Raw genomic sequence first — 25,528 nt, forward strand, 5'->3', positions numbered from 1 at the left:
CAGTATAGTGCTGAGTGGAAATAAGCTACACTGTGTGTGCTCATGGTAATAAATGTGCTATATAGTGCAATGATGTGATTCATTTGTTTTGTTTTAAACAGTGTTGTTCTTGTTAGTCAGATCAATTAAATGTTGGTTTTGACTAGAGAAGCCTAGAATATTGCCACTGTTTTAGTAGTAGTAGTAATAATAATAATAATAATAATAATAATAATAATAATAATAATAATAATAATAACAATAATAATAATGATAATAATAATAATGATGATGATAACAATAGTTTCATTTCATAGTCACATAATTGTTTCAAGACAGAGGTTACACAAAGTGTGTGTCTTGTCCAGTGCCTGTTTGCGACCAAGTTCATTAAATCTGACGATGAAATCGCAAGATTTCAAAATAATATAGGTTAGTTTCTGTTGCTTCCTGCTGCTCTCTGTCTCCCTCTGTCATATCTCCTAAAATGAGTAACATTACCCATATGCCTACCCACAATTTAAAGCATGAAAGTGTCATTGTGCCGTACTTTACCCCATTATTGGCCAGCTGAGGCCTGAAATCAATAACCAACACGAGCTGCATACTCTCAGTTATGCTCCATTTCTGCATCGATGCAGAATCTTCCACATCTGCCTCATGATGAATATAATGGAGAAATTTTGACCTCTCTCATCACAAGTGAACTGACTTTTATGTGTAAATCAATAGAATGACCATTTTCCAAAAGCTAAATTATTAATACACTGACAATAGTCTAATGAATCAAGTCAGCGTCTTTTCCCAAACTAAATGTTTTAGCAGAGCAAGAAATGTGTCCTGCTTTGACACTCACTTGGAGGGTTCTATCTTTGGCATCAACTCCGGCAGGTTGTTTTTCTTCCAGCTCTGTGAGCAAGCAAGTAATGTGATTTTGTATTACAGAAATATTTTATCTTTGATGACACAGCTTGCATACTGTTTGGCTCTCACCCAGGTCCCTACTCCCCTCCACGTGGAATAATCCAAATGTTTTCATTTTGGATGGATAGAGTATCCAAAAATGCAGATGTAGATTCTGCTCTAAACTCTGTTTTAATGTAGATTACATTTCCACATCCAGTTGTTGGTTTGAGACACTGTGGATGTAGTATCGGTGTCCACTGTGTTAAAAATGACGCTTGCTATGTGAAAAGACAAGAAAATATATATAAGAAGAATATATATAGTTTGAATGTTACATTTAAAAGTTCCATCATGTCCAGAACAATTTTTTGATGCAGTCATTGGCTGTATGGATCACTAAATGACACATAGAGTTTGACTGGCTGGTGGCACCTAGTAGCGGTCCTAACATTAACCCACTCCACACAAAGTTAGCAGTCGCAGGCGGTGAAAAATAACTGGAGTGTCTCAGACCTTCAGCAGGCAGAATATTGAAACACCTCTCATGCTACATATTAATCATATATTCGTAATGTCAGTGCTTATGAAACGTCCGCCATAGGCCATCAAAGTAACACAGACAGCAAATAAATGCCAGATGTATTGCACAAATACTCTCAACATCAGATGCCTGGAGTTACTATAAAGTTCGACTCAGAAAACTGTGTCAGTACTGAATTTATTATCAGCTGCTGGGGATCATGAAAAGAGACTCTTTGTGATTTTACGTTTCTCTGAATTAGTATTGGCATCGTAATGTGATGCATTTTCTATCCAAAGCCAACAGTCTCAAACCTCTATCAGCTGTTGCCAAGTCACACACCCAAACACTAAACACAGAAGAAAAAAACTGAGCATGACAAACTTATGTGCTCTTCATGTGACCAAACACGTAATAACTCAGTCAGCTGTATTACCTTAACTAATTATATCCAGTTGTTGAAAAGTTTTCAGATCCTCGACTGCAAGGAACTTTTATTTTGTGTTGATTCTGGCTAGCATGTGCATTTGTTTTGAAGGGGAGTGAAAGAAAAATGCAACTTAATTTTAAAGCTGTTTTCTTTTTTAAACACAGCTACTTGCAGGATACATAACAGGGAAGTAATATATGGAGTTGCTGTGTAAGATTCACAAGGGTAACAATGGTGAAATGGTGCAACATAGAGACTTCATTTTAAGAGTATTTGGTAGGGATGCAACAGTACAGAAACCAATGTTTAGAATAACAATTTGGTACATAACTGATACTGATAGTTTAGAATGTATCTGTTGTTATTTACTTTACTTTTTTAATAAGGAAACAATGAAATTGTCCCTCTAAAATAATAATTTCACAGTTTGTTTAAAGCCATTCAGCCCCTCATTACATTTGTCCTGAATGAACACAACGTCAAATCATGCACATTTTTAAAACGACCTTTAATATAACCATCTTTCCCCTGAAAAATACTATTTATACTATAATTATACTATAACGCTTTTTTATTCTGCTATACAACTCGATGAGAAGAGTTGTTCATTTTTGTCTTAGATGAATAAATGTTATTAAATATAAATGTAAAAGCAGTTAGAAATGTAATACAGAAGAAACTTTTAAGTTCCAATGATTCCCCCCTTCTTGCTTTTCTGGTCCGTCTCACTGCAGAAAACCAAGTGTGCCTGTGTTCCTCTCAGTGATTCTGCCAGGTCGGATCCTCTGTTTTTCACTGGCTAGCTTTCATATATTTTCACGTTATTTATTAATTACGTTTTTTTCCCCCATTTTACAACCTTGTAAATCATTAAACTGCCTTTTTAACATCTTAATCGCCCATCTTTTGAGCCATGTCAGTGATTTGTTTCCCAGATCAGTTGCCTCTCCGTGAGACTTGAAATGAAATTGGTAGCACTATTGAGCCATTTACTTTCACCTGGCTCACCCTCAGTTAAATCCTCTAAGCAGAAAAAGTGCTTCTCCAGGAGGAATATTGCGAGGGTCACTCGGAGGTTATCTCAGAGGTTCTGTTAAAATGCTTAGTTTTGGGAGACATGGCGATCATAATTGCAGAGTCATTTTGTTAATGACTCTCCTGACCTCAGAGACTGAGCTGTCGCACCTGCACATATTTAATACCTCACTGCTCTGATGGGAGATGCTCATTAACACTAACTTTTTTTACAAAACTACTGATGATGCATGTGTAACTTAAATGTGTCAAAATAGCATTATTGTCTGCGCTACTATCAAAAACTTTCAAATGATACCCAGCCCTAGTACTGACAATGGATGTCCCATCTTAGTTGATTAATTTGACATATTAAGCTAACTGGTGATGAATGGCCCATATCTGCAAATGAAGGCACATATGGTTGTCTGTCTCAGTTTGTCAGCCCTGTGATCACCTGCTGACCTGTTAAGGTGTACCCCGCCTCTCGCCGTATGTCAGATAGATATCCTCCGCATGAATCCAGGCTAAGGTTAAGTGGATAAAGCTAATGGATCGATGTTTAACACTCACTGTCAAATGCATTCTGTTGCTATTGGTTGACTGAGAATTTCTGTGGAACATAGTCGTGTAAACACAGAATGAGTACTGCGAGAACACTAATATCGCTCCCTCTGAATTAGCTTGAATAAACCAGTACATGAAAACTAACCATTTGAAATCAAGAATTTGTCAGCCACTAATGAATAGGTCCAATCAGATTCTCTTGGTTTGGTTTTGACAAAATCACCGAAGCTGCAGTGTCTATTAGGAGAGGAAAATAATCTCAAGATGCTTAAGGGGCACTACACTCCTTCACCCATTAAGGTCAGTTTACTAGTCATTTAAATTTAAATGGGGGGAAAACAAATAGCAGAAACACTCTGGTGTGGTTCTTTAGTTTGATCAAAATGCATTTGAATCAGACATGCCATGGAAAGCTTTGATTAATTTTACAGATGTAAAATCCACTTTATCAGTAAATGACAGCACAACATCTTGTTTTTCAAAAAAATATTTAGATAATATATGGGCAAAAAGTGGTCTTACCCAAAAGGGTATTTAGGCAATTAGAAATATCTGAGTATGAATGTTCTCTTTCTTGAAATATAATTGTGTTTCTCCCTGTGACTTATGTTAGACCAAACGACTGAAGAGACGGGAGCTGTTTGCCAGAGAGGGCCTGACATGGCAGAAGATTGTCCATTTCTGCACTGAGCACCAGGACAAAGCTGAGCAGCAAGCTGCCAATCAGGAACTGAAGAGCCTCCTTCTGGCCGCCAAACAGATTGGTAATTAACTCCTCAGCCTCAAATCCATTGTAATTTCTTTCAATCTATTTTTTTGTGTTTGTTTTAAAGTTGCAGCAGGCAATTCTGGAGAGAGAAAGTTGATTGTTGAGTCACATTCCCATGTCCTCAAACACAGACGCCTTGGATGGATGATTCGCTGCTGCTCAATGTTGGCTAATGTTGTCTATCACACATTTTTCTGCTGCAAAAGTGTAACTAAAAATCAATTTTTAGCCTCCCATCATTACCATTTATTCTTAGAAACCCTTCAGTGCTCATTGTTGAGGATGTTTTTATCGGGAGCCAAATTATCTCCACTCAGACTCCAAATGGAGGGCCCTGTTGTTATATACATTGGGATCTAAATGTCTAACAGGTAGAAAGCATTTTGGAATTGGTGTACCAGATCACCTCAACTGGCAGCTGCAACATAGGGTGCAGTGGCTGTTATGTAATCCTTTGGGTCAACTGCACCTGTCAGAGTGCATCCACTAATGGGGCTTTTCATTGCACATCTGCTGGCTTGGCTTGACTTGGTTTGACTTGGTGTGTCAACCCAGCATTGACGCAGACTTGCTTTGCTTCAGGGAAAGGGCTAAGCAAAATAAATTACCGAAGGCAATAAGGCATTCAATCATCAGAATCAGTTCATAAATATATACATGGTTGTTTTGCAAAACATTTCTAACCTTTTTCGAACAGCTAGACATAATTTTCAGCTAATTTTATATGATACAACGTGCTGGGCCTGCTGTTCACTGTTTGCATTGGGGTTAGAATTTTCTAGCAATTTGTAGTAATATATTTGATCTCCCTATTGCCTTGTCTCTTCACAGGTAGAGTAGGCTACCTTTCCAGATCTGCTACTTCGAACAGTAATTGGGACACCTCTGGTTAAAGGCTCTTGTAACTTCAGTATGTCTCCTACAGATACCTTTTCACAGTCTTACCATATATAAGGGATCCAAATGTGTCTTTATTATTATTGAAACAATCCAAAATTATGACAAATACTGTCCAGAATATTCCCCAGAATAACCTCAAAGATACTGCATGTTAAAAAAAATGAAAACATAACATGACAAACTCAAGCCCAACGAGCAGCAACAAATTGGCATACTGACCTGAATGTAATATGCCTTAGTAATACTTACACAGTGTAGTGTCCAACCTTACACTTGTAAAGGTTAATAAACAGTGTTAATCAGCCTGCAAGCTGTAGCCACCCATTTAGCTATCGCTCTGTTAATGGGTTGAAACACAGTGTATGTATGTATGTATGTATGTATGTATGTATGTATGTATGTATGTATGTATGTATGTATGTATGTATGTATGTATGTATGTGACATTTGATCACGGTTGATGTTTTTGGTTGGATAGGGCTACAGATGTATAAACTAATGTACTCAATGATAAGGTGGGTTGACCAGCTCAGACATTTTTTAAGGTTTAAATGGTGTAGTCTGTTTGAGTCATTCACTAAGTTGAAACCAGCTGGTAGTTACTAAGAATTTAGGAAGGACTTTACACATCATTTTGTGGTGGATATATGAATTCTTGGTGCAACCCAATCCGTTTCATTATATCACCTGCCTCTTTTCAATCCATGAAAGCAACAAGACAGCACAGCCTGGATGCCATATCATTAGCTCATAAATTATATAAGGTACAGAGATAAATTTCAGATCTATCATGCCATTTGAAAATGCTCCTGAACAGATGAAAACATATCAGATTTACTCCAGATCGAAACAAGTCTTTGACAGCATGCTATAATCCTCCCTCTATGACTTCAAGTGTTACCTGAACCTAATGAGTCAAATATGGAGCTCTCCCATGAAAGCCTGTGATGATTTTCATTTTGTTTTCACTTCTCCTCATTCATGGCAGTATTTTTTGCCTCTCACTCGCCAGTCAAGAGTAGCATGATTTGTTGTTGTGATGCTCTCCACTGCTTTATGCGTCGAACCTGCCCTCAGCCTGTGTGACTGGATCCGAATAAAAAGTTGTTGTTAAGCACACTCTGGAGAGGATGAAAGCAGACAATTCTGCTCTGCTACGTGCAGCAACGAGTCTGATGCTTTTAGACCATTTTAATTGGTTTAAATCCTTTTCATCTGTTCTCTCTTTCCTCTGCCTCTCCAGCCCTCACTCTATACTGCTTCTGTCCCTCTGACATTTTTTTCTCTAATTGGACAATTACTCTGCATTCCTTTTTGTTAAGTGCTGTTCTGGTTAAGCATGACTTGTTTGGAATATTATTTAAATAAGGTGCATGGACCTTAAACAGTGAGCTCATGCTGAAGCCTTTACTGCTCAGAGAAACAGCTGGTGATTCTTGTATGGAAGCTATCAACAGTTCAAAGGCCATACAAAAGAGTGCTGCTATCTAGATACCACTAATGATAATGGAAAAGGTGAAGGTGATTGTTGCAGAAATCTTAATAATCCCCATCATTAAAATAATGATTAGTGCATCAGCTTTAATTGTTCCTTTAGTTGGAATGTATAATTTCTGCTACTCACTGGGCCCCCCAACAAAGAGAGCATCTTGTAGATGTACAGTGGATTTACAAGCACTGTTTATACAATAATAAAGTAGATTACTTACAGTGCCATGTTTTGGTATTTTCATACATGGCAACATGTGGAAATGCATGAAAAACTGTAGTCCTTCTAACATGGTAACCTGGCAGCCTACAGTGGGCTACCTGAGCCAAGTGCCACATTTCATTTTAAATCAAGATGAGAAAAAGAAAGCCATTTTCTCTATAAGAAGTGAGTAACAGCTGGAAAGATGGTCCTGGCACAAAATCAGGGCTGTGCATGCAGTGGATAGAAGTAATAATTTTTTAAATTGGTGCTACATGACCAGAGAAAACAGGTGTAATTGTACTCTTTGCTTAGTACATGTGTATACAAAAACAAACAACAATCTGTGGTGGATATATCAGCCTTAGAATCCACCTGATGACATGTTTTGCATCATTTGGCAGATTTTTGCCAGCAGAAGAGTGGGGGGCTCTAGGTCCAGGTGTTCGGGTGCATATACTAGTTCAAAGACCATTTGAGCAGGCCGTGGGTAGGGGAAACAAAGTACTGTGGATTCTTGGGAGGTACCAAGCATGGGCTGCAGCGTCATGGACCCACCTGCTACACAAGGAAGGCGGAGGACAATGTTGTTATAGCATGCAGAATAAGAATTCGTAATGCAGCTGTATTATCCGGGAAAAAAATGACTCAGTAATGGATCAGGATTCGTATCGGCGTTTACCAAATATTAAAGGAGTTGGATCAGGATCGGGGTAATAAAAACCTGATTGGGACTTCCCACATTTTTAGAGTTTGTCCAAACAGTTGCAGCATTTATATTTGTCCCCACTGGATTGTGGATTAATTTGATCCATGAATCTGTTTCTTCCATTAACCAATGTTCAAGATAACAGTATTGAGAGAAACATAACAGAGCTGAATACAGGGCGCTTTTCGTGCTTTTTTTTCCCATAAAAAAACTTGTTTTTACCTGTTCATCTGCCGGTCACGCACATGTTTTTATTTGTTGACAAAAAAAATGGGATATATATATATTATGAAATAGTCTTTTCTAAAATGTTACTTGGTTTAAGGCTTGTTTTGGTTGTCAACAAATATTTTTCATCGTAATTTTCAAAAATGTATTTGTATTGTACTAAGTGACTTTCCTCCACCCACCGCTGAGTTAACAAGCTTTTTGTCTATTTTGACAATTTTGCACCAAATAACAAAATCTGCCTCTGGCTGGAATCAAAGTGTAAATATATGTTGTGTTTTGTTTTACAGTGGGGGCTGAACATGGTCAGGAGGCCATTGAAAGTGCTGCTGTCTTTCTGTTTGAGACCTTTCACAACAAAGACCATGTGGGCACAGAGGAGACTCGGGCCATTAAGCAGATGTTTGGTCCCTTTCCCTCATCTGGAGCTGAAGCCTCCTGTGCCTCTGTGGCTCGACTGGTGGCTTCGCTCGGAGACACCCGTGTTGAGGACTTTATCCAGACCCAGATCTCCTGTCACAATCCCCAGCGAGGCTCCACATTCGGACGCAACATTGCCTTCTCGCATGAGTGCTACACCCTGGACCCACTCGAGGATCTGCCCTGCTCTGGTAACCATGAGGAGAAAGTAAGCCTAGACTTCATCAACTTCCTCAACAACCAGCAGAGTGGGAGGAAGATTACAAGTGAGGAAGAGATGTCCAGCTCAGGAAGATCTGTCAGTTCTGGGGATGGAGCCATCCTTAGAAGAGAGGTGGAGAAGTATCTAAATGGAGGCAACATGATCTCATCCAGCCCAGAGGAGCTGTGCACCTCCCTGTTTGAAATGCTGGCCTCACACAAGAGCGATGATGAGCTGCAGAATGAGGTTTGTGACACCAGTTATTATGTATTAGATTAAATCTGATAAATTCTTCTTTGGAACCTTTTTTTTTAATGCAGGAGAAACAAACAAGCCAAAATGTGCTTAGTGCGCCAACTTCATCGGTAAAATCAACTAATACAAAGTATATTATGGAATCCTGACAAACAATTTACCCGACTTACATGAGTATGTAGGTTTGGTAATTTGACAAAGATGAATAAATGATAAGAGTGCACTAAACCTACTTCCACACACATTTAGTTTAACTGATAGAGACCTACGACTTACTGTTACAATTTTTTGTAAACAAAAAACATTCAGAGAAAGCAAGCTTTACCAATTGCACGATGAGAGCAGTCTGTGTATGTAGCCTGTATGGTGAAACCCAGGCCAAAACAGTGGGAACTTCAGGTTTGCAAATTGCATGTAAGGAATGGGAAATTACCAACTAGCATATTTGAAACTTCTTTGACGACTTAAGCCACATGTCCACAGGGGCGTCATTTAGCGCGAGGCCTTGCCTTACCAAAAAAGGTCATGACCCCTGTCAACCACACAAACACCCACTGGCTGCACCTGACTGAACGAAAACAACAAAACGCCAGCCAGAGCAACATGGCAACTCATTTGGAAACTTTCTGTCATATTTATACAAAAAAAAGAAGAGAGAGAAAGAAAGAAAACAGATCATTGAAGATATTTTAGGCTAGAAATAAACAATGCAGTTGCCATTTAAACCCAACAGTTTATGTTTTAATGGTTGTTCCTTAGTTTCCAGATGCATCGCATCGCCACGCCACTGATTTGAAGTAGCTAGGACATTAGGCAGAATCCAGTTGGAAATTAAGATGGCATGATCAGCAGCAGTTGAGCAGAAGTAGAGGTTTTCCTGGAAATGTATATATAAAAATGAAAGACCAGCTATTTTTCAACTGCTTTTTTGGAAATAACCAAACATTATCATTCATTGATATTTAGGGTAATTATTGTGATAATTTGGGGGTCATTTCAGACATTTCAAAAAGGTTTCTTGTTAATAATCACCTACCCTACCATGAAATATCCAGACCTGTGTTCCTCAAGGTGTGCTATGATGACATGAGAACAATTGTGGTGACACAAGTAAGGTTTCAACATTTATATATTCTTTAGTGAATCAAACAGAAACTGTAGACATGTTTGCTTGTAAGGTGGACATAATCGCCTCATCCTCAATGAGAATTACAACCTTGTCTTGACATAATTGATCAGGTGAACTGTACGTTTACAGTCTAACCACATTTTGTCACAGTCTTATGAACTTTTTAGCTCAGCTTATGAGTACAATAAAAGAAATCAGGTACATCCATGGCAAATTGCTCGGGCGTATAAAGGTGTTTAGTTTCAGAATAAGTTAGGCTGTATTATGTGCTATATTAGCTGGGTCTTTTGCTGTCCATCTTTTGAATAAGAAACGGCTTTTAACCTGGGTTGGGTAGGTTTCTGGCTTTGCAAGTCTCGGCCAGTGTACAAGCTTAAATCGGTTTGATGCAGGTGGAGAGAGTTTAGTTGGTGCCTCCATGTCATGTGATCTAAAGTGCACTTCACATGAGCATTTGAAAGCCAGTAATTCACTTTATAGACACTCTTAGTTGCCAGTTTTCCATGTGCTTGCAGTTCTTGTATTTGGAAATTATATAGATACTTGTTTGGTTTTGCACCTTACCATATCATCAAAGAAGTTACAGTACAATCATAGCCTACATGTCAACTCTAATGTCTTTAATACTCAGCTCAGCATCTGTGGTGTGAAAGCATCAGATTTTCACACAGTCTGAGAAATATAGCTTAAGTCCTGGTCTTAGGTAAAGTGATAGTTTGAGTCTTTTGATGTGGGGATTTATGAGGTGGTCCCTGCTCAGTGTATTACCTGCAATAGATGACAGTCAGCTCTCCTCCTGTATGGAGAAGCAGTGCATAGCACCAATAGAGAAGCAGTACTGCTAAAGGGGACCGACAGCAAGACAAATTTTATCCACCTAAAAGAGGGCAAACCTAAAAATAAATATTTATCAGTTTAAATGTATGCTATATTTCAAACCTCTTTGGTGCTTTACATTGCTTCCAGACAGCTGCTGAAAGTCTGACTGAAACAGCTGATCTGCAGGCACAGCTATGATGATGCATAGAAATATGGACGTTGCACTACTGAGGGAATCTAGTCCCAAAGGACAGGGCTGTCCTATGGCAATATAGAGCACCAAAATGATGCATTTTTATGTGTGCCTTCTTTTAGGTGGCTAAAATATGTCTTGCTGTCAGTACTCTTCAGCAGTACAGTGCTATTGGTGCTACGCACTGCTTCTCCACACACAGGGAGAGCTGATGGTCATACACTGCAGGTAATACACGGACCAGGGTTAAGCACCTCATACGACTCCAAAATAAAAGACTCAAACTATCACTTGGAGTTATAAAGTCCAATAGCATCATGGAATGTCTCCTTGATTGGCTCCTGACCACTCTGTCAGTCACCTTTGAGTGCAGTAGAGGAGGTTGTTCCATCATCTAGTTCAAAAGTGGTTTTGCTAACTGAGCTAACACTATAGCTAATACTGGAGCAAACAGCTTCAGAGCAGAGCAACATAAGTGAGATACGCTGCCCTCTGTTTCATCAGCCTTCTCTAATTTCACTCCTCGCAGTTCTCCTTTGTTGCTCTATGTTCAGTTAAAGTAAAGATGGACTGTCAGAATTTGATTTTGATAATTGTCAGTTGAGGATTTGAATTGTCATTGTTGAGAGGGCAACCCTTCTTCTGATTTTATTGATCGATTTGAACTTGAACTTCAATTTTAGGTCTCAAATCTTAACGTGACATTTCCGTGACATAAAATTTGACCTGTCCTAATGGTACTTGCAATGTATTGTAGCTCGTATTGATTCTATAACCTTGACCTTCTTAAGCAGGCCTTTAGGGTTTGATCCATATGTTGAATTTATCATATCCTGGCTTTTATACAGAGTCATCCTTGGCCTTTAGCTTTCCAGACTGTTGAGACATTTCAACTTTCTGCATGACCTTTATTGGTAATAAAGGCCCTTTGGAAATATTAGCAACAACACAGAAGTTGCTACTATTGGACCCCAAAAACAGCCCATAACCTGTTTTAAACTTGAGAGGCTAGAATGATGGGTACATGGGTGGACATTTCTTGATTATAAGACAACAACTAATATTTGCCACTTTCCCTTCTCGATCTATTGCTTCACCACAGAAGCAGAATTGTACAACTTCAGCAGGTTACAGTTGGTTCCAATGTTTCTCACGTTGTTGACATTTTGAAGCGAGCTCTCCCTCTGATGTGTGTGTGTGTGTGTGTGTGTGTGTGGGGGGGGGGGGGGGGGGGGTGTAAGGAAAAAAGGGAAAGACTGAGTGCAGACTTTCCATGCATTTACCTCTGTGTGACTCTAAAGTAAACAGTAAAGTTTGAAGGCTTTGACCTCAGAGCCATTAAAGCTGACAATGAACAGAAACCTGCTGTCTATTATTTCTATCTACTATTTCTCATTGCTGACATTTTGTGGTAGTTGCTGACTTCTGGTAGGGGGATGGTACAGTGAAAACTAGTGAAATTGTTAAACAATTATCCTTTTGGATTAGGACCCTTTCGAACAGGATGACAGATCTTTCATTCTGTTCACTCAAGTCCACATAATCATTGCATATAAAGTTAGGAAATTTGTGCCACATTTGTAATGAAGAGGTACGGAGGTTCTTTACAAATGTGGCACCATTCAAAAGGGAAATAAACAACCTTTCCAACGCTATTAGATTTATTGCCAAGAGGCTTTGTTACAACAAAGAAATAATCTACCAAACACAAATCCCCTTACTTTTTTGTGCTATGTTTACATTATACCATAGGTATACATCATAGATATTGGTAGGTATAGCTAAAAGAGAGCACACAGCTCTGACTGGCCAACTCTCTAGAGCTCTATAGAGCAGAAAGAACTTGAGAGATCGTTAATGCTATGAGAGGAAGTAAAAAAGAAAAACATTGTGGTTCAATATAAACTATGGTGGGACAAATTGGGCAGGATGAAACAATCTAACCTCTAGTCTTAATGGAGACTGTCTCAACTGTTCTATCTATACATAGGACCCAGAGTTCAGTTAGCTCAATGGGGCTGATGGGAATATTGCTGTTGAGCTACATTTCTTTATTTTATGAGTACAAATGTGCTTGCACATCCCTTCAGATGGTGAAAGCCTGTTTTAGTGGCAGGAAATTCTTCAGAAAATTTCTGAAAACCTCCTTTGCCTTCAGCATCGTATAGTACAAAATGTGTGTGAATGTGTCCTGGCCCCAGATGGAGCTTCAGGCTCATTATGTTCAATGCCATGGTGCTTGTATTGATGGTTGTCAAAGAGGCATGATGACAGTGGGGAATAACATTTGAGTGTGGGCAGTTGTGTGTGTATTTGTGTGATGTGTTGTAATAGTCGTGCTTGTTTGGCTGGCACAAAGCTGAGCATGTCCAATTTCCTTTTCTGTGTTATTAGAGGTTGGTGTGACAGTCCAATAATGTGGCTCTAAACTCCCAGAGAAAATTTGTCCTCCACTGTCTCTTGCCCCTCCCCATCGAAGCAGAGTGTTGCTGTCAGTGTCATAGCTGCCTCTGAAGATGGGGCACTCTGCTGTGGGACCACAAGGTGTCGTGGCATGAAGGAAAAGGTCTTGGTGACTTCCATGCTGTGGAGTGTTGACCCTACGAAGCTCTAGGTTTTGCAGAACAGCCACCTCCTGCTGCAGTTCGAACTTGTTGGTTTATGGAATGGACCTAGTCGAGTAATACGAGGCAGCAAAGAGAGAGTTGGGAGATTTTGCTTTATGTTCAAACAGACTGTTGACATGAGATGTTTTTATTGTCTTCTATTTAAATGTGCAGTTGATACATGTATTTTCACTCAAATATGTATTTTCACTAGAGTTGCCATGGTGAGGAAAGTTTTCGAGGTAACACTTTAAATATATTGTCATTTTTAAAAACACAAGAGTTTAAAAAAAATGTTTGAGTCCTTTGTGCTAAATCTTTTTTGTAAAAGGGAGTGTTGACGATGAATTGAGGAGTCTTACAGCCTGCAATGTTTCCCACAGAATCAGACTTTAATTGTGGTGGTGGCCGGCAAGCTGGTGTGCTGGGGTGAAACACTGGCCTGACCAATGAAGCTGCTCTGTAGTCTGATGGTACTGTATGGCAGCAGTTACTTCTGTATCTTTTGCCACTTGGCAGCAGGCTGAACAGACAATGGTTGGAGATGGTGTCTTTGTCTTTAAATGTCCTTTGAGCTCTGGGCATACAGCTCATTTCACCAGTGTCAAAGATGCTCTGTATATGGTACCTGTGATGTCCTGGGTGATGCCTATGAACCATGTCAGTTTGTGATATTTCAAGTAGGGGTCAACTGAAGAAGAGTGAACTGAACCTTTTTCAGGGCTGATACTGATTGTTCAAAATAAAGGAGACTGATAACTGATATATTTAGAACCAGTATTGATTTGCAATAGATATGAAAATGTCTAGATTTTAGAACAACCAGTGATGGACTTCTATGAAGAATTGACTCTAGTACTGTTCTGAAATAAGGTTTTTAAAGAAATTTGTTTGAGTTTGCCCTTTTTTGGCAAGTTTCCCCCCTGCCACACTTAATTGATCAAATTATCATCAGTCTGACAGAAAATAACCAATACTCTTAATTGAACAAATGCTTAGTATCAGCTCCTGATTATAGGCCTGGTCTACCGCCAGGCCTACCGTTTCCAGTCAGTATGCTAATACATTTCCTGCTGTTGCAGCTTCGCAGTAAAAGTATTTAACTGTTGAAACACAAGCTGTGTTTAATACTCCATCTACAAAACAAAACAACAGTCGTATTTGGAATTTGTTGACAGTCAATCAGTTTGAAATATCACAGCAAGTGATAGATCAAGAACGAGCAGCCACTTTGACCTGTTAGTGACAGGCTGCTCACTTCCAGATTCTTAGTGAGGTAACAAACTCCTTTTCCCTCATTAACATTATCAGTTCCTGACAGCCATTGGGTTTAAATCTGAAATACTGCCAGATTGGAGCTTTTGCTTTTTGCTTTTAACATAAAACCTGCCCAATTGTTTGGGCTGTGTCAGGCAACTCTTTTTACTTTCCCCACATGATAAGTGAAATCTCACTCCTGCTGCTCTGTCAGAACAGACACTTGCAGTTTTATAATTGCAGGGTCCATCGTCCAATGTAAAAATATAAAGCTAATCCTCCATTTGTTTGGGGTTGGGGGTTTGCTTGAATTTGTCTGTGGACAAACTAAACCTTTTAGAGTGGTGACTCTATTCAATAATGCTTTAGTTCTGTTTACTGGATGAAAAATTGAGTAGGCAAGGTTAAAAATGTAATCACGAATAAAGCAGGAGAACAAAGGAGAAGGACACAAGCATTTATACTCCTGAACTGTAGCCTTGCAGATGTTAAGTTATTATGCAGTTAATGCTTAAGGACTGCTCTTGCTGCAGGATGGTGAACTGTGCAAACGCCATCTGAAGGAGAAACTCTGCCTCTCAATCCCGGTGGAACCCACACCTAATCTGTCAACTCCAAGGACAGAATTCATGAGAGTCATTAAAAACATCCCTTTGAGCAGGTGAAACCCCAGCCCTCCTAGCCACCTCCCACCCACTGCCAGCACGAAGTACACTCAACTCTAATAAAACAGAGACATTTGCAGGGACCAATAGAAATTTAGAACAGATATAAAAGAGACCACAGAGGGAAACAAAGATAACCCCAACAAAGACGATGGCTGACCTGACATCAAAGTGCGTCTGTTGTTTTAGTTACCTGCTGTGCTCACTATTGCCTTCCCGAGGGAGGACAGACTGAAAGAGCAAGCCATAACACCATCCTGAAACCAACCCTGAAAGGAGAGGGGGAAAGAACTGCATTGTTTTACAGGTTCAGATTACATACCCAGGTGCTCAGGTCTGCTATTTTCCAATTAAAAACGCACAAGCTTTCATTCATCATTGCTTCCATTTTGGTCTCAGTAATATTTCCGACTGTCTCTGCTGTGGGGTTAGGCAATAAAATGGAACACCAACATCCCAGTGACCAGCATTTCCCAATACACATGCACAGGCAAATGTCGAAAAAGGAAACATTTTTAAACCCTGATCACTGGTGAGAATGGCAGTTTACGCATACTTTTCTTACCAAACAAATAAATAGGAACACCCTCGTAATTCCAGCTTCTCTTTTTCACCAAAGAAAATTAGCTTAATTGCCTCGTTAACTCATTGTTAAACACAGTCATTTCAAATTCTACAGAAACAAAAACTCACCAAAACTGTCTTGGTTTGTGTCTCCATTGTTCCAACAACCACAAATTCTGGTTTGGTCAAAATAAACCATTAATTCACCGAATTACCAGGAAATGTGAAAATATTGTGTCTGTACATGTTGTTTTTCCCTGCTCACTTCCTCTAACATTGCAACTGGGTTAGTTTGGTGAACAAGAGTCTGTCACTGAGAAGCAGCTGTCACATGTTCTTCAGAGGCAGACCATTACATTAGGAAAATAAAATTATGAGAATGGTCCAGACCCCCCCCCCCCAGCAAATGATGTAATCGCCAATAGATGATAAATTCATCCAATCGCCCAAGCCTACTTGTGCAGCCCTGTCTCCACTATGCTTTTAATTGTGTGCTGATGATGCTGTGCACAGAATTTCTTGTTGTTGTTGTTGTTTTTCTGTCACTTTCTAAGTGCCAGGTGGCTATGTTTGGGAGGCTAAGCGGCAGAGCATATTCTGTACCAGGCGGATGGTAATTACCAGGTGTTCAGCCTTGGCAGTAGCAGCCGTTTGTGTGTGTGTGTGGGGGGGGCGAGGGTTGGTGAGCCATAGGATGTTTACATGTTTGGATTTGTGTGTGTGGTGGTATCTTTCCTGCTGTTGCCATAGAGGACTGTATATTTGGCTTGCCACTACCCAATTTCACCCTCTTTATTGTGCTCTGTCCCTCCAGCTGTTTGAGCTACTGGGCCCAGAGGGGCTAGAGATGATCTCAACTCTTCTCCAGCAAAGGGGTGCCATCGTCAACTCCCTCCTCGCCATACCATCTGACAGGACTGGCTACCCATCAGGTGAGACAGCCTCATGGTTACTAGGTTACTAGTTGTATTGACAATATGAGATAGTTCTGATTACCAGTTGTGACTTCATGTTACTAAAAGGAAAAGGCAGTAGTGTACAGACACAATTACTGAATGTATTTCAATCTAGATGTTTGAGTGAGAGGCTATTTATGCATTTCTCTTTATGGATATTATAATACACAGAATAAAAGAAGAATTTCTTAAATAGCTATATCATAAGGGTTAGCTGTTATGACTCCTGGCCATTTTCAGTCAACACGGAAACTATAGTAGCCATTGCCAAGGTTTTAATGACAGTTGAAGAAAACAGTTGATGGTTTCTGTTGAAAAATAAACCATTAAAAGTTGGACCCTTCTCACTGGCTCTAATAGACCAAGACAGCAGACTTAATTTGTGTGTGAAAGTGAATCTGTGCATGTGTGTGTCATTCAACCCTGACCTTCAGCTTACTCAGACAGAGCAGATGCCTGATATATATCTTGATATTTTTGAATCTCCTCTATTAAGATGGTAAGTCTACACATGATTTGCCCCATGGGTACATGTATCTAGGACATAAGAGGGGACCCAGAGTAGACCCCAGGGGGATCCCAGACAACAGAAGACAACAATAGGAAGAGGCATCTCTGAGCACAACTGAGAAGGGCCTGTTTGACAGACAGGAGATGGTTTCATTCAGTGGCACTAATACTGAATACTCATGAAGACGTGGTGAACAGTGGTATGTTTAAAATTGCAGGGAACATTACAATGGACAGAAAGCAGTTAATGGTGTCTAAAATATCCAGAACAACTCACTTTAATACTTTTTTATTCACACAATCTTAGCCTACAGTTCAGCGAACTATCAATCACAGGAGAATATGTTACAGACACCAATGCTTCCACATATTTATGGTGAGGTTAAAAGTCTGTGTTTCCTTTGTATTTTACTCGCTTGAACTTCAGGACAAAATCTTCTCTTCTACATAAAGGACACTAACTGCTATTATAAGCTAACTAATCCAGTCATCTGCTGTTCCTCTTTCATTAATGGTTGCTCCTGGATCAATGTTTGTGTTTTTCTGTGGGAAGAACAGAGTGTCTAATGATACATCAGGTCTTGCAGCAGATGCTATTTTATCCTTCTAAATGTCAGTCCACATTAAAGTATTGCTACAAACAAAACAAAGTTATCAAGCATATTATCTCTTCAGATCTCTCAGATTGTTACAATATCTGTAGTCAGTACTCATCTATCATATCTCAGGAACCAAGAAAAGTACTCTCCTCTAGCTATTACAGATGAAGTCTTTCTTATGAGTCAGATTTAATATGGAGACATATTATCATCCGACAGTGTCCAGTAATTTCATAATAATTGTGCTGGTGTTTTTTTAATTTTATTATTTGGAAATGAACGGTGTAATTACTGACAGAAAAAAAAAAAAAATCTTGCTGGCATTTTCCTCCTATAGTTTGGTGAAGACAGAGGTGCCCAAACATATTCTTCAAGAGTATATTGGAGTGATTCCAGCTTAATGTATTTTGATATGCAATTTCTTTAACATGAAGACATTTGCTCTCTCCATCTTGCTATGATCGAATGAGTTACTTGACAAACCAAGCATTTGTCAATCTTGAATTTGTGTATGATGATGTGCCCTTAACAGATGCAAAAGACACCTGAATTTGTGCAGTAATGTGCATAAATGAATATTTATTTCAATGAAGTTGGCCTGTCATATATATATATATATATATATATATATATATATATATATATATATATATATATATATATATATATATATATATATATATATATATATGATGGAATTTATTATTTTTATTATTTTTTTTAATGACTTTATTGGTAGTCACCTTCAGAGATGACAGAAAAACAAGGTCAGAGAGAGGGGGAGTGACACCCAGCAAAGGGCCCCAGACTGGGACTCGAACCCAAAGGCGCTGCAGCGAGGACAAAGCCTCTGTACATGGGACGCCCGCTCTACCAACTGAGCTAATTGGTGCCTTGTGATTTCAATATTATCTTTAATTTGTCTGTATCTTAACTCATACTTACATGAAAACAAGTTCTAACATTGAAGACAGTATAATATACAAAATAAGTCTCTCTAAATGATCAGCAATAACTTATGTCTTTGGCTTCGTCTACCGATAGAATTCAAATATGCTTGTGACATGTACCCGCTTTATGCTAAACCCATTGTCGATCAAAGTCATCATCACATTGTGCATCAGTATGTTGTTTGAGCTGTGTAGTGTGCCCGTTTCCTACATGCTAGAATAGCTTATTCCACTGAAAGGCTATTACCTAAAGATTGGCCTTTCACTTCAACTCAAATCTTCATTATTTCTTTGACGTCGTTTATGCCATCTAGCAGGAATGATGAAGACCAGACTAAAGCCTCCCCTGCGGACAGGCTCTCTATTTCTGTCCCTGCTTTAATACCTCTCATGAATAAGAGAAATAGTAGAATATCAAGCCATACCAATAGAGAAAAAGGCTGGCACGTGGATGGTGTTTCTGTGGCCCAAATAAGCAAAGGCTCTTGTGGAGAATAGGCTTACAACTGTTTTTGCGGTGGTTATCTAGTTCATCCTCCAGTTTAATGCTGAATTCATTGGTTTTGTATGAGATAGTATTTCAGGGGCTTGATAGTGAGCTATACTAAAGCACTTTTCATATTGATGCACCTGCCTTACATGCATGCATGCATGTTTTTTGTAATTTTTTCTCAGTTTTTTTTTTTATTTAAATGTTGTTCTCCATCCTGAGCCATTGTTATCTCTGAAACCCGTGTTTTCATTTGTCCTAAGGTGGCAGACTCCTCCTTTTGGAGTATTTTGAAATTCATAGGTCCTAAATATAGATGTTAAACTACATGTGAAGCTGAGCATGAGCTAATTAATGAAGACTAGTTGCTGTGTTCAGTCATTTAGCAGGTTAAATCATTGATGGAGACCTTTGACTAATTCAGTGTGGCCAGTGCTGTCAGGTCCATTTTAAAACAGATTAATAGAAACATTTTCAGCCACAACAAAAGAGCTGGTCATGATGCTGTGAATTAAATTGAATTAAATCAATTGCTAATATTTAATCATTCTGTTACATTAACTTGTTGTGAGTTATGGAAATGACTTACAGGGCTGCTGCTTAGTGGTGTTTATGTGAACTGGTCCCTGTTTTGTTAATTTATCATGCAGGTGAATAGGGATACGTGGACAAGGATATGGTTAAATAATATGGAGATGGTGGTAGAACCTAGAGCTAGACAAATGTAGTAATTCATATAAGTTTGTAACAGATAGACAGAGAGTATTTCCTCTTGGTTGGGTTTGGGGTATGTTTGCATTTTTGTCTCAGCAAAAACAGTATTTCACCATGATCAAGTTATTTTGGGTTAGATATATTGGATACTGCGACATTTCTTTCTTGAGCTTCAATGTGTATTGGATGTTTAAGGACAGGTGCCTCTCCCTCCCTCTCAACCACACCACAGGGTTTCACACAGAGCTCATCAATACAAATAGCAGTGTTGTCGTATCGGTAGGAGAGAAAGTACACAATAATCATCCCCAAATTTAGAATGTTACAGACGTATTGCTTGGAAGCCTGCTGAAACAAAATGAGTCGCAACATTGCTGGTTCCATGGTTACCTACAGCTGTTGTTCCTGCTTCATGGATGTTAGAAGATGAATTACATCTGTCACTGAATACATAAGGACTAGAATTAGATTTGACTTTCCCTCAATGTCAAAATCCTCTAACCTGGCAGGATGTAAGAGTTGATTGATAAAAAAAAAAATATATGGTACCTATGATTAAGGGTGATAATATGGCTCATATTTGATTTAACAGTATAGTGTAATACTCTAAACCAGACAAACACAAATGCAACAATGTTGATATTTAGATTATATCCATTTATACTTTGAGAATCACACCCATATGATACTTCAAACCTCAGCTGATGTTAATAGCATCGTAAAGAACTTTGATCAGCATTAAACATTTCACTTGCCAGACAGCTTTTGAGATTAGCGTTGCCTTGACAACTGAGGGTTAAAAAAAGACTGATTAAATTTTCCACTATTTGCATGCCATCAGGAAGAGTGGGATTTAGTGGGAATGCCTGTCTCTTGCTGATTAGCTTTTAAATTGCAGTTTGCAGCTTGGCACTTGCATGTTTATCAAAGAGCGGATTCTGTTGGTGGCTTTTCTCCACATTTCAATGGCTGATAGAGGCAGAGGTATATGGAGTGGACAACTGGAAATCACAACATGTCTGCACATCCAAAAGGTTTTTAACAGGTGCTGAGCAAATCAAGTGACATTTAAGGTGAAAGTACATTCATATTGACATACTGTAATACAGTTCTTCCCCTAATCGATCCCACAGTTTGAACCTCTTGTTGTCAGTCAAAAGCGTTTCCCGTTCCAGAGCAACTCAGGAAAAGCAAATAATTGGATATTAACTTTAACAAATGTGTTGAGTCAGAGTTTTCTTACTTCAAAACCGCTGATAGAGAGATTCCAGCATGGAAGATTTCAACTTGGGGCTAACCAAATATTCTCTGGCTGGGTCTGTGTTTTTGTGGTGGCTGGTTTGTATTACATTCCCAGCACCAGAAAACACACCGTCCTCTTTGGTTAGCCAAGCACACTCCCAGCTGTGTCTCTGGGCTAGGCAGAGTGGACAGGCCAAGAGTATGCATGGCGGACTACCCCTCCAATGCCCCAAGCTTTGAGGCAGAAAAAGTACTTGGTGTCGGCAAGACAGGATGTGGCTACCTGGCTGCTTGTTATGTAAACCATCCACAAGCAAAACTACCCATAAGTTACATGTTATACAGTCTCTATGCCTGACTGTTAACCCATAAGCTGACATATCACATAGTCACAGCTCCTGTCCCCTCCCCCATCCCTCCAGCCCATCCTTTCTAGCATCAAACTAGAATGGATTTCATTGTACATATTCAGCAAGGACTTGTTTGCATACCTCAAATTTATTATTGACTATTCAATTTAATACAAATGACAGTTCTCATTTGACAGATTGTGTCAAAGCATTTATTTTAAAAGATGAAAATGCATTATATAAGCCGATGTATGTTTGATATTTTTCAATGTGTTTTACTTTAAAACATTTAACTACTCAGAACTGCTCTTTGTTTTTTGTTTCATAGTGATGTCAGTTAGGATGGCATCGCATTATTCAGTCATTCATCTTGACTCACAAACCTTACCTCCAGAGGCACACAAACTATATCTTTGGAATTTTTTGAAATACACAAATGTAAACAAAAAAAACAATAATGTTTTATTGTTTGCAAAAGGCAATAAGATTATTATCGGTTATTGGTGTAGATTGATAGATTTCCATATTGTGCATCCCTTGTACCAAGACATTGAAACACCAAAGTTTAAAACAAACAAAGTAATCAAGACAGTGGAAGACCATCAAGCTCTCATGTTCTGTGAAGGAAAATTACCTTTTTGGCCAAAGAAGTCTGGTGGATTTCAAGAGAGCACAGACGGATATAACCTCTTCAGCTTCTCGTAAATCCAATGAATAGCAGTCTGTCTGTGCAGGGAGCAATCAAGGTTACTTATCCCAAGTCACCTTTGTCACATTGTCTTTATATATAATGCCCTGGTTTATGACAAAAATAAACATCTGCCATTGCCATGAGCTGTGACGTGATGTATATACAACATGACTGGTTGATGGCTTCATTAGTGGTGCGAAAGCTAAAAAAAAATTGATCTCCAAAAGGCAAAAGAAAAAAAAGATGTTGCTTTTTGCCCTCTAATATTCACGACTGTGTGAAAGTACTCGTGACAAAACCAACAACAAAAATACTGCCGACATTGTGTACAGGCCTGAGCTGAATATTCCAACAATTTTAAACTAGACAACACAGGGATTTTAAGTCATCTACATCTTTCACTGTTGTTAATGTTTTATAGACTAGAATTTGAATTGATACTTTCAAGCAAAATTAATTGATATTTTTATGTAAACAATGCATCTCAAGACTACATGTGAAGTAACAGGTGTCAGTTGTAGTGAGAAGCCAACTGAGAATTTTTAACAATTTTGCAATTCCACTTAACTACATGAAGCTTTTTAGCTTTTTACTCTCAGGCGTCATTCTGTTAGCTCTTTGTCTGGTTAGGTGGTCTGTAAACTCCACACTCATCAGCCTAACTGATGAATTTGATGGATCATCAGGCAGTTAAACAGCCAGATATCTTTTACAGGAGTTAGGGACTTGAGGCCAAAATGGAGGTACAGCGAGTTTGAATATTGGACTCATTCATCAGTGACCTGATATCTTTAAGATCAGGCGAACAAAACAAGGCATAGAAAAAGTCTCTAATGTGTGTCTGACATGGAGTTTGCATGGTTAAAATGGCATCTATTCTTTCTTTCTTATACTGAAATATTTGCATATTCAAATATTCTGGAACATTTAGTATTTAATGTCACAAATTTAACTGCTAGAGACAGGATGTCTTCTCTGTAAAGTCCATTGTCAGTGTGTGCACTGGGAGTTTTCCAGTGCAGAGAGTAAAAAGCTAAAAAGTTTCATTGCCTGTTTTAGTCCTTGAAGAGGGAGAGCCATTGTCAAAGTTTGAGATCTGTTCAGTGTCCTTCTCGAAAGCAGTAAGTAGACACACCAGGAGGCAGAGCCATCTGAGATACTGACAGCTCCAACCTGATAGAAATTGTCCCCGTTAAGTGCTTGTGTTTTTGTGTGTAAATGCCTTTGACTGGGTCATTAAGCATATTTCTTTTCCAGTTCAAGTGTGGAACAGAAGGCATCAAGGAATTTGTATTAAACATGATGCAGAAATCAGTTTCCCAGATTTGATGTAGCTTGGCAAATGTGTCGTTGTAAATTCGACAAAAAGACGGTGCCAATGTTTCTCTGACAGGCATTTTAGGCAATTTTTCTTAGGCTATGATCAAAATGATGGCTTTTTTTCTGTCTCAAGTACAAACTAAGCTCACAGCTGTGATTGTGACAACTAACATATAACAGACACTCAGTGAATGGAATTTGTGCATCACCTTCTTCGCTAACAAATTTGAAAAAAAAAAACTTGGTTAAATGATAATAATATTTCCATTCAGTTAACACGGTTTAGTCTACAAATTTGTCAATTAAACCCCCAAAAATGAAGGAGAGGTTCTGGAAAAGTCAGTTTCTGGAACACATCACATAGACACCCCCTTGCATAAAGTTGGAAAGAGATTAACTTGTAGCTAATAGAAACTTGTCTGAGTCCTCTTCAGTGTCTGCAGTGTTTATGAATATTTGTGGTGACTAACAATGCCATATTCCCAAACATTTTAATTGAACCTCAAGCGAACTTTGTAGAGAAATGGACATCCAATCCTTAAGCCACATCACCAGGCCATTTAATCATTATCATGTTGATATGTCACTCTTGTCATGTGGATTACACACCTGCCGTCATAATTAAAAAAAACAAATTCCAGTAAATAAACAAATGGTGTAGTGCATAATATCATTGCACCAATCTGAGACTAGCATTAGAAATCTGTTTTTAACAGATAAGATTGTATAAGATGAGAGGTTGGACTGGTGCATCCCTAGTGCATAGAAAAGAGACTGTTGACTTTCACCCATGAGCAAAGAAAACCTTTATGCATTTAAAACTTTGCTCAGTTTAACTTTTCATTTACATTTGATTAAATTCAGTAGATTTATTTATTTCTCACATTGTTTTTTTTCTTGCATTGATTATTAACATTTTCCCCATATTTTTGACTGTTTTAACAAAATATTACTTTAAACATTTAGAGTAGTAGTAATAGTTGTACACATGTAGGTTTACAAGCATGGGAATTATAACTATCTTACGTATATTAAACATACATATACATATACATATAGTTACACAACTTATCATTGAATATCTTGTTCACTTTAAATTAAAAAATGGTCATCATGCCTCTGTTTTGCTAATACAGTTGTTTGGACTGTTCATTATATATATATATACTATATGTTAACTATAACAAGCCTTCTCATGTGTTGTATATTGATTTAAAAGACTACAGTTTCGATGGTGTGAAAACACCTTGAAAACATCTTGTAAACACACAAAATCTATCTTGGTGATACTCTTTCAGTGATTATGGCAACATGATCGCTTCTGGAAATGAGAATCCTGGAGATTTGGTGGCAATCACTCTTTGAGGCACATAATAAGGCATGATGGCTCCCAGAAAGAGGGAAAGTAAAGGATGGAGAATGGTTTAGACAGAGGAATTGGTGCATGGAGGGTGGCAGAGTTAAAGGGGTTGAGAGTTGGAGAGGTAATGGGAGGGGAGGGTAAGTGACAGGAAGAGAGGAGCTACTAGAATGAGGGAGGGCTGTGCGGCAGGTAGAGCCGCTAGACGAGATAAAGAAGAAATCATTCAGTCAATCAGCCAAGGCCGTGGTGCAATCATCAGATCTCATCTGTTTTCAAGAGCAATTCTGCCTTTTATTGAGCTGTTGTGGCTCAAACAGGGAGGCTGCAATGGGGAACATTAACCCGTGCAGTGCCACACCTGCATCTGACATCAGTGGGTTATTGAGATGACTGCTGAAATATGAACATTTTTACTGATACTGGCTGACCCTGATTGTTTTCTCAACAGTTTTGTTGTTCATCCAGGAATTCATCAGGGCCTGAAACCTCTTTAAATAATCTAAATTAATGTATCTATTGCG

The 25,528-nt window shown here is 38.7% G+C and overlaps 1 protein-coding gene across 3 annotated transcripts in view; it reads left to right on the top strand.

The window, feature by feature from the left end:
• The window catches only part of ascc3 (activating signal cointegrator 1 complex subunit 3), a 142,396-nt gene that overhangs the window by 1,860 nt on the left and 115,008 nt on the right, over positions 1–25,528 (top strand). For all 3 annotated transcript variants that reach the window (XM_037073937.1, XM_037073939.1, XM_037073938.1), the window contains exons 3-5: positions 4,030–4,180; positions 8,003–8,580; positions 16,637–16,754. In XM_037073937.1, the coding sequence (XP_036929832.1) occupies positions 4,030–4,180; positions 8,003–8,580; positions 16,637–16,754 (847 nt within the window). The remainder of the gene's footprint in view (positions 1–4,029; positions 4,181–8,002; positions 8,581–16,636; positions 16,755–25,528) is intronic.

This window comes from Acanthopagrus latus, chromosome 17 (genome assembly GCF_904848185.1).
Source record: "Acanthopagrus latus isolate v.2019 chromosome 17, fAcaLat1.1, whole genome shotgun sequence".
Taxonomy (NCBI): domain Eukaryota; kingdom Metazoa; phylum Chordata; class Actinopteri; order Spariformes; family Sparidae; genus Acanthopagrus; species Acanthopagrus latus.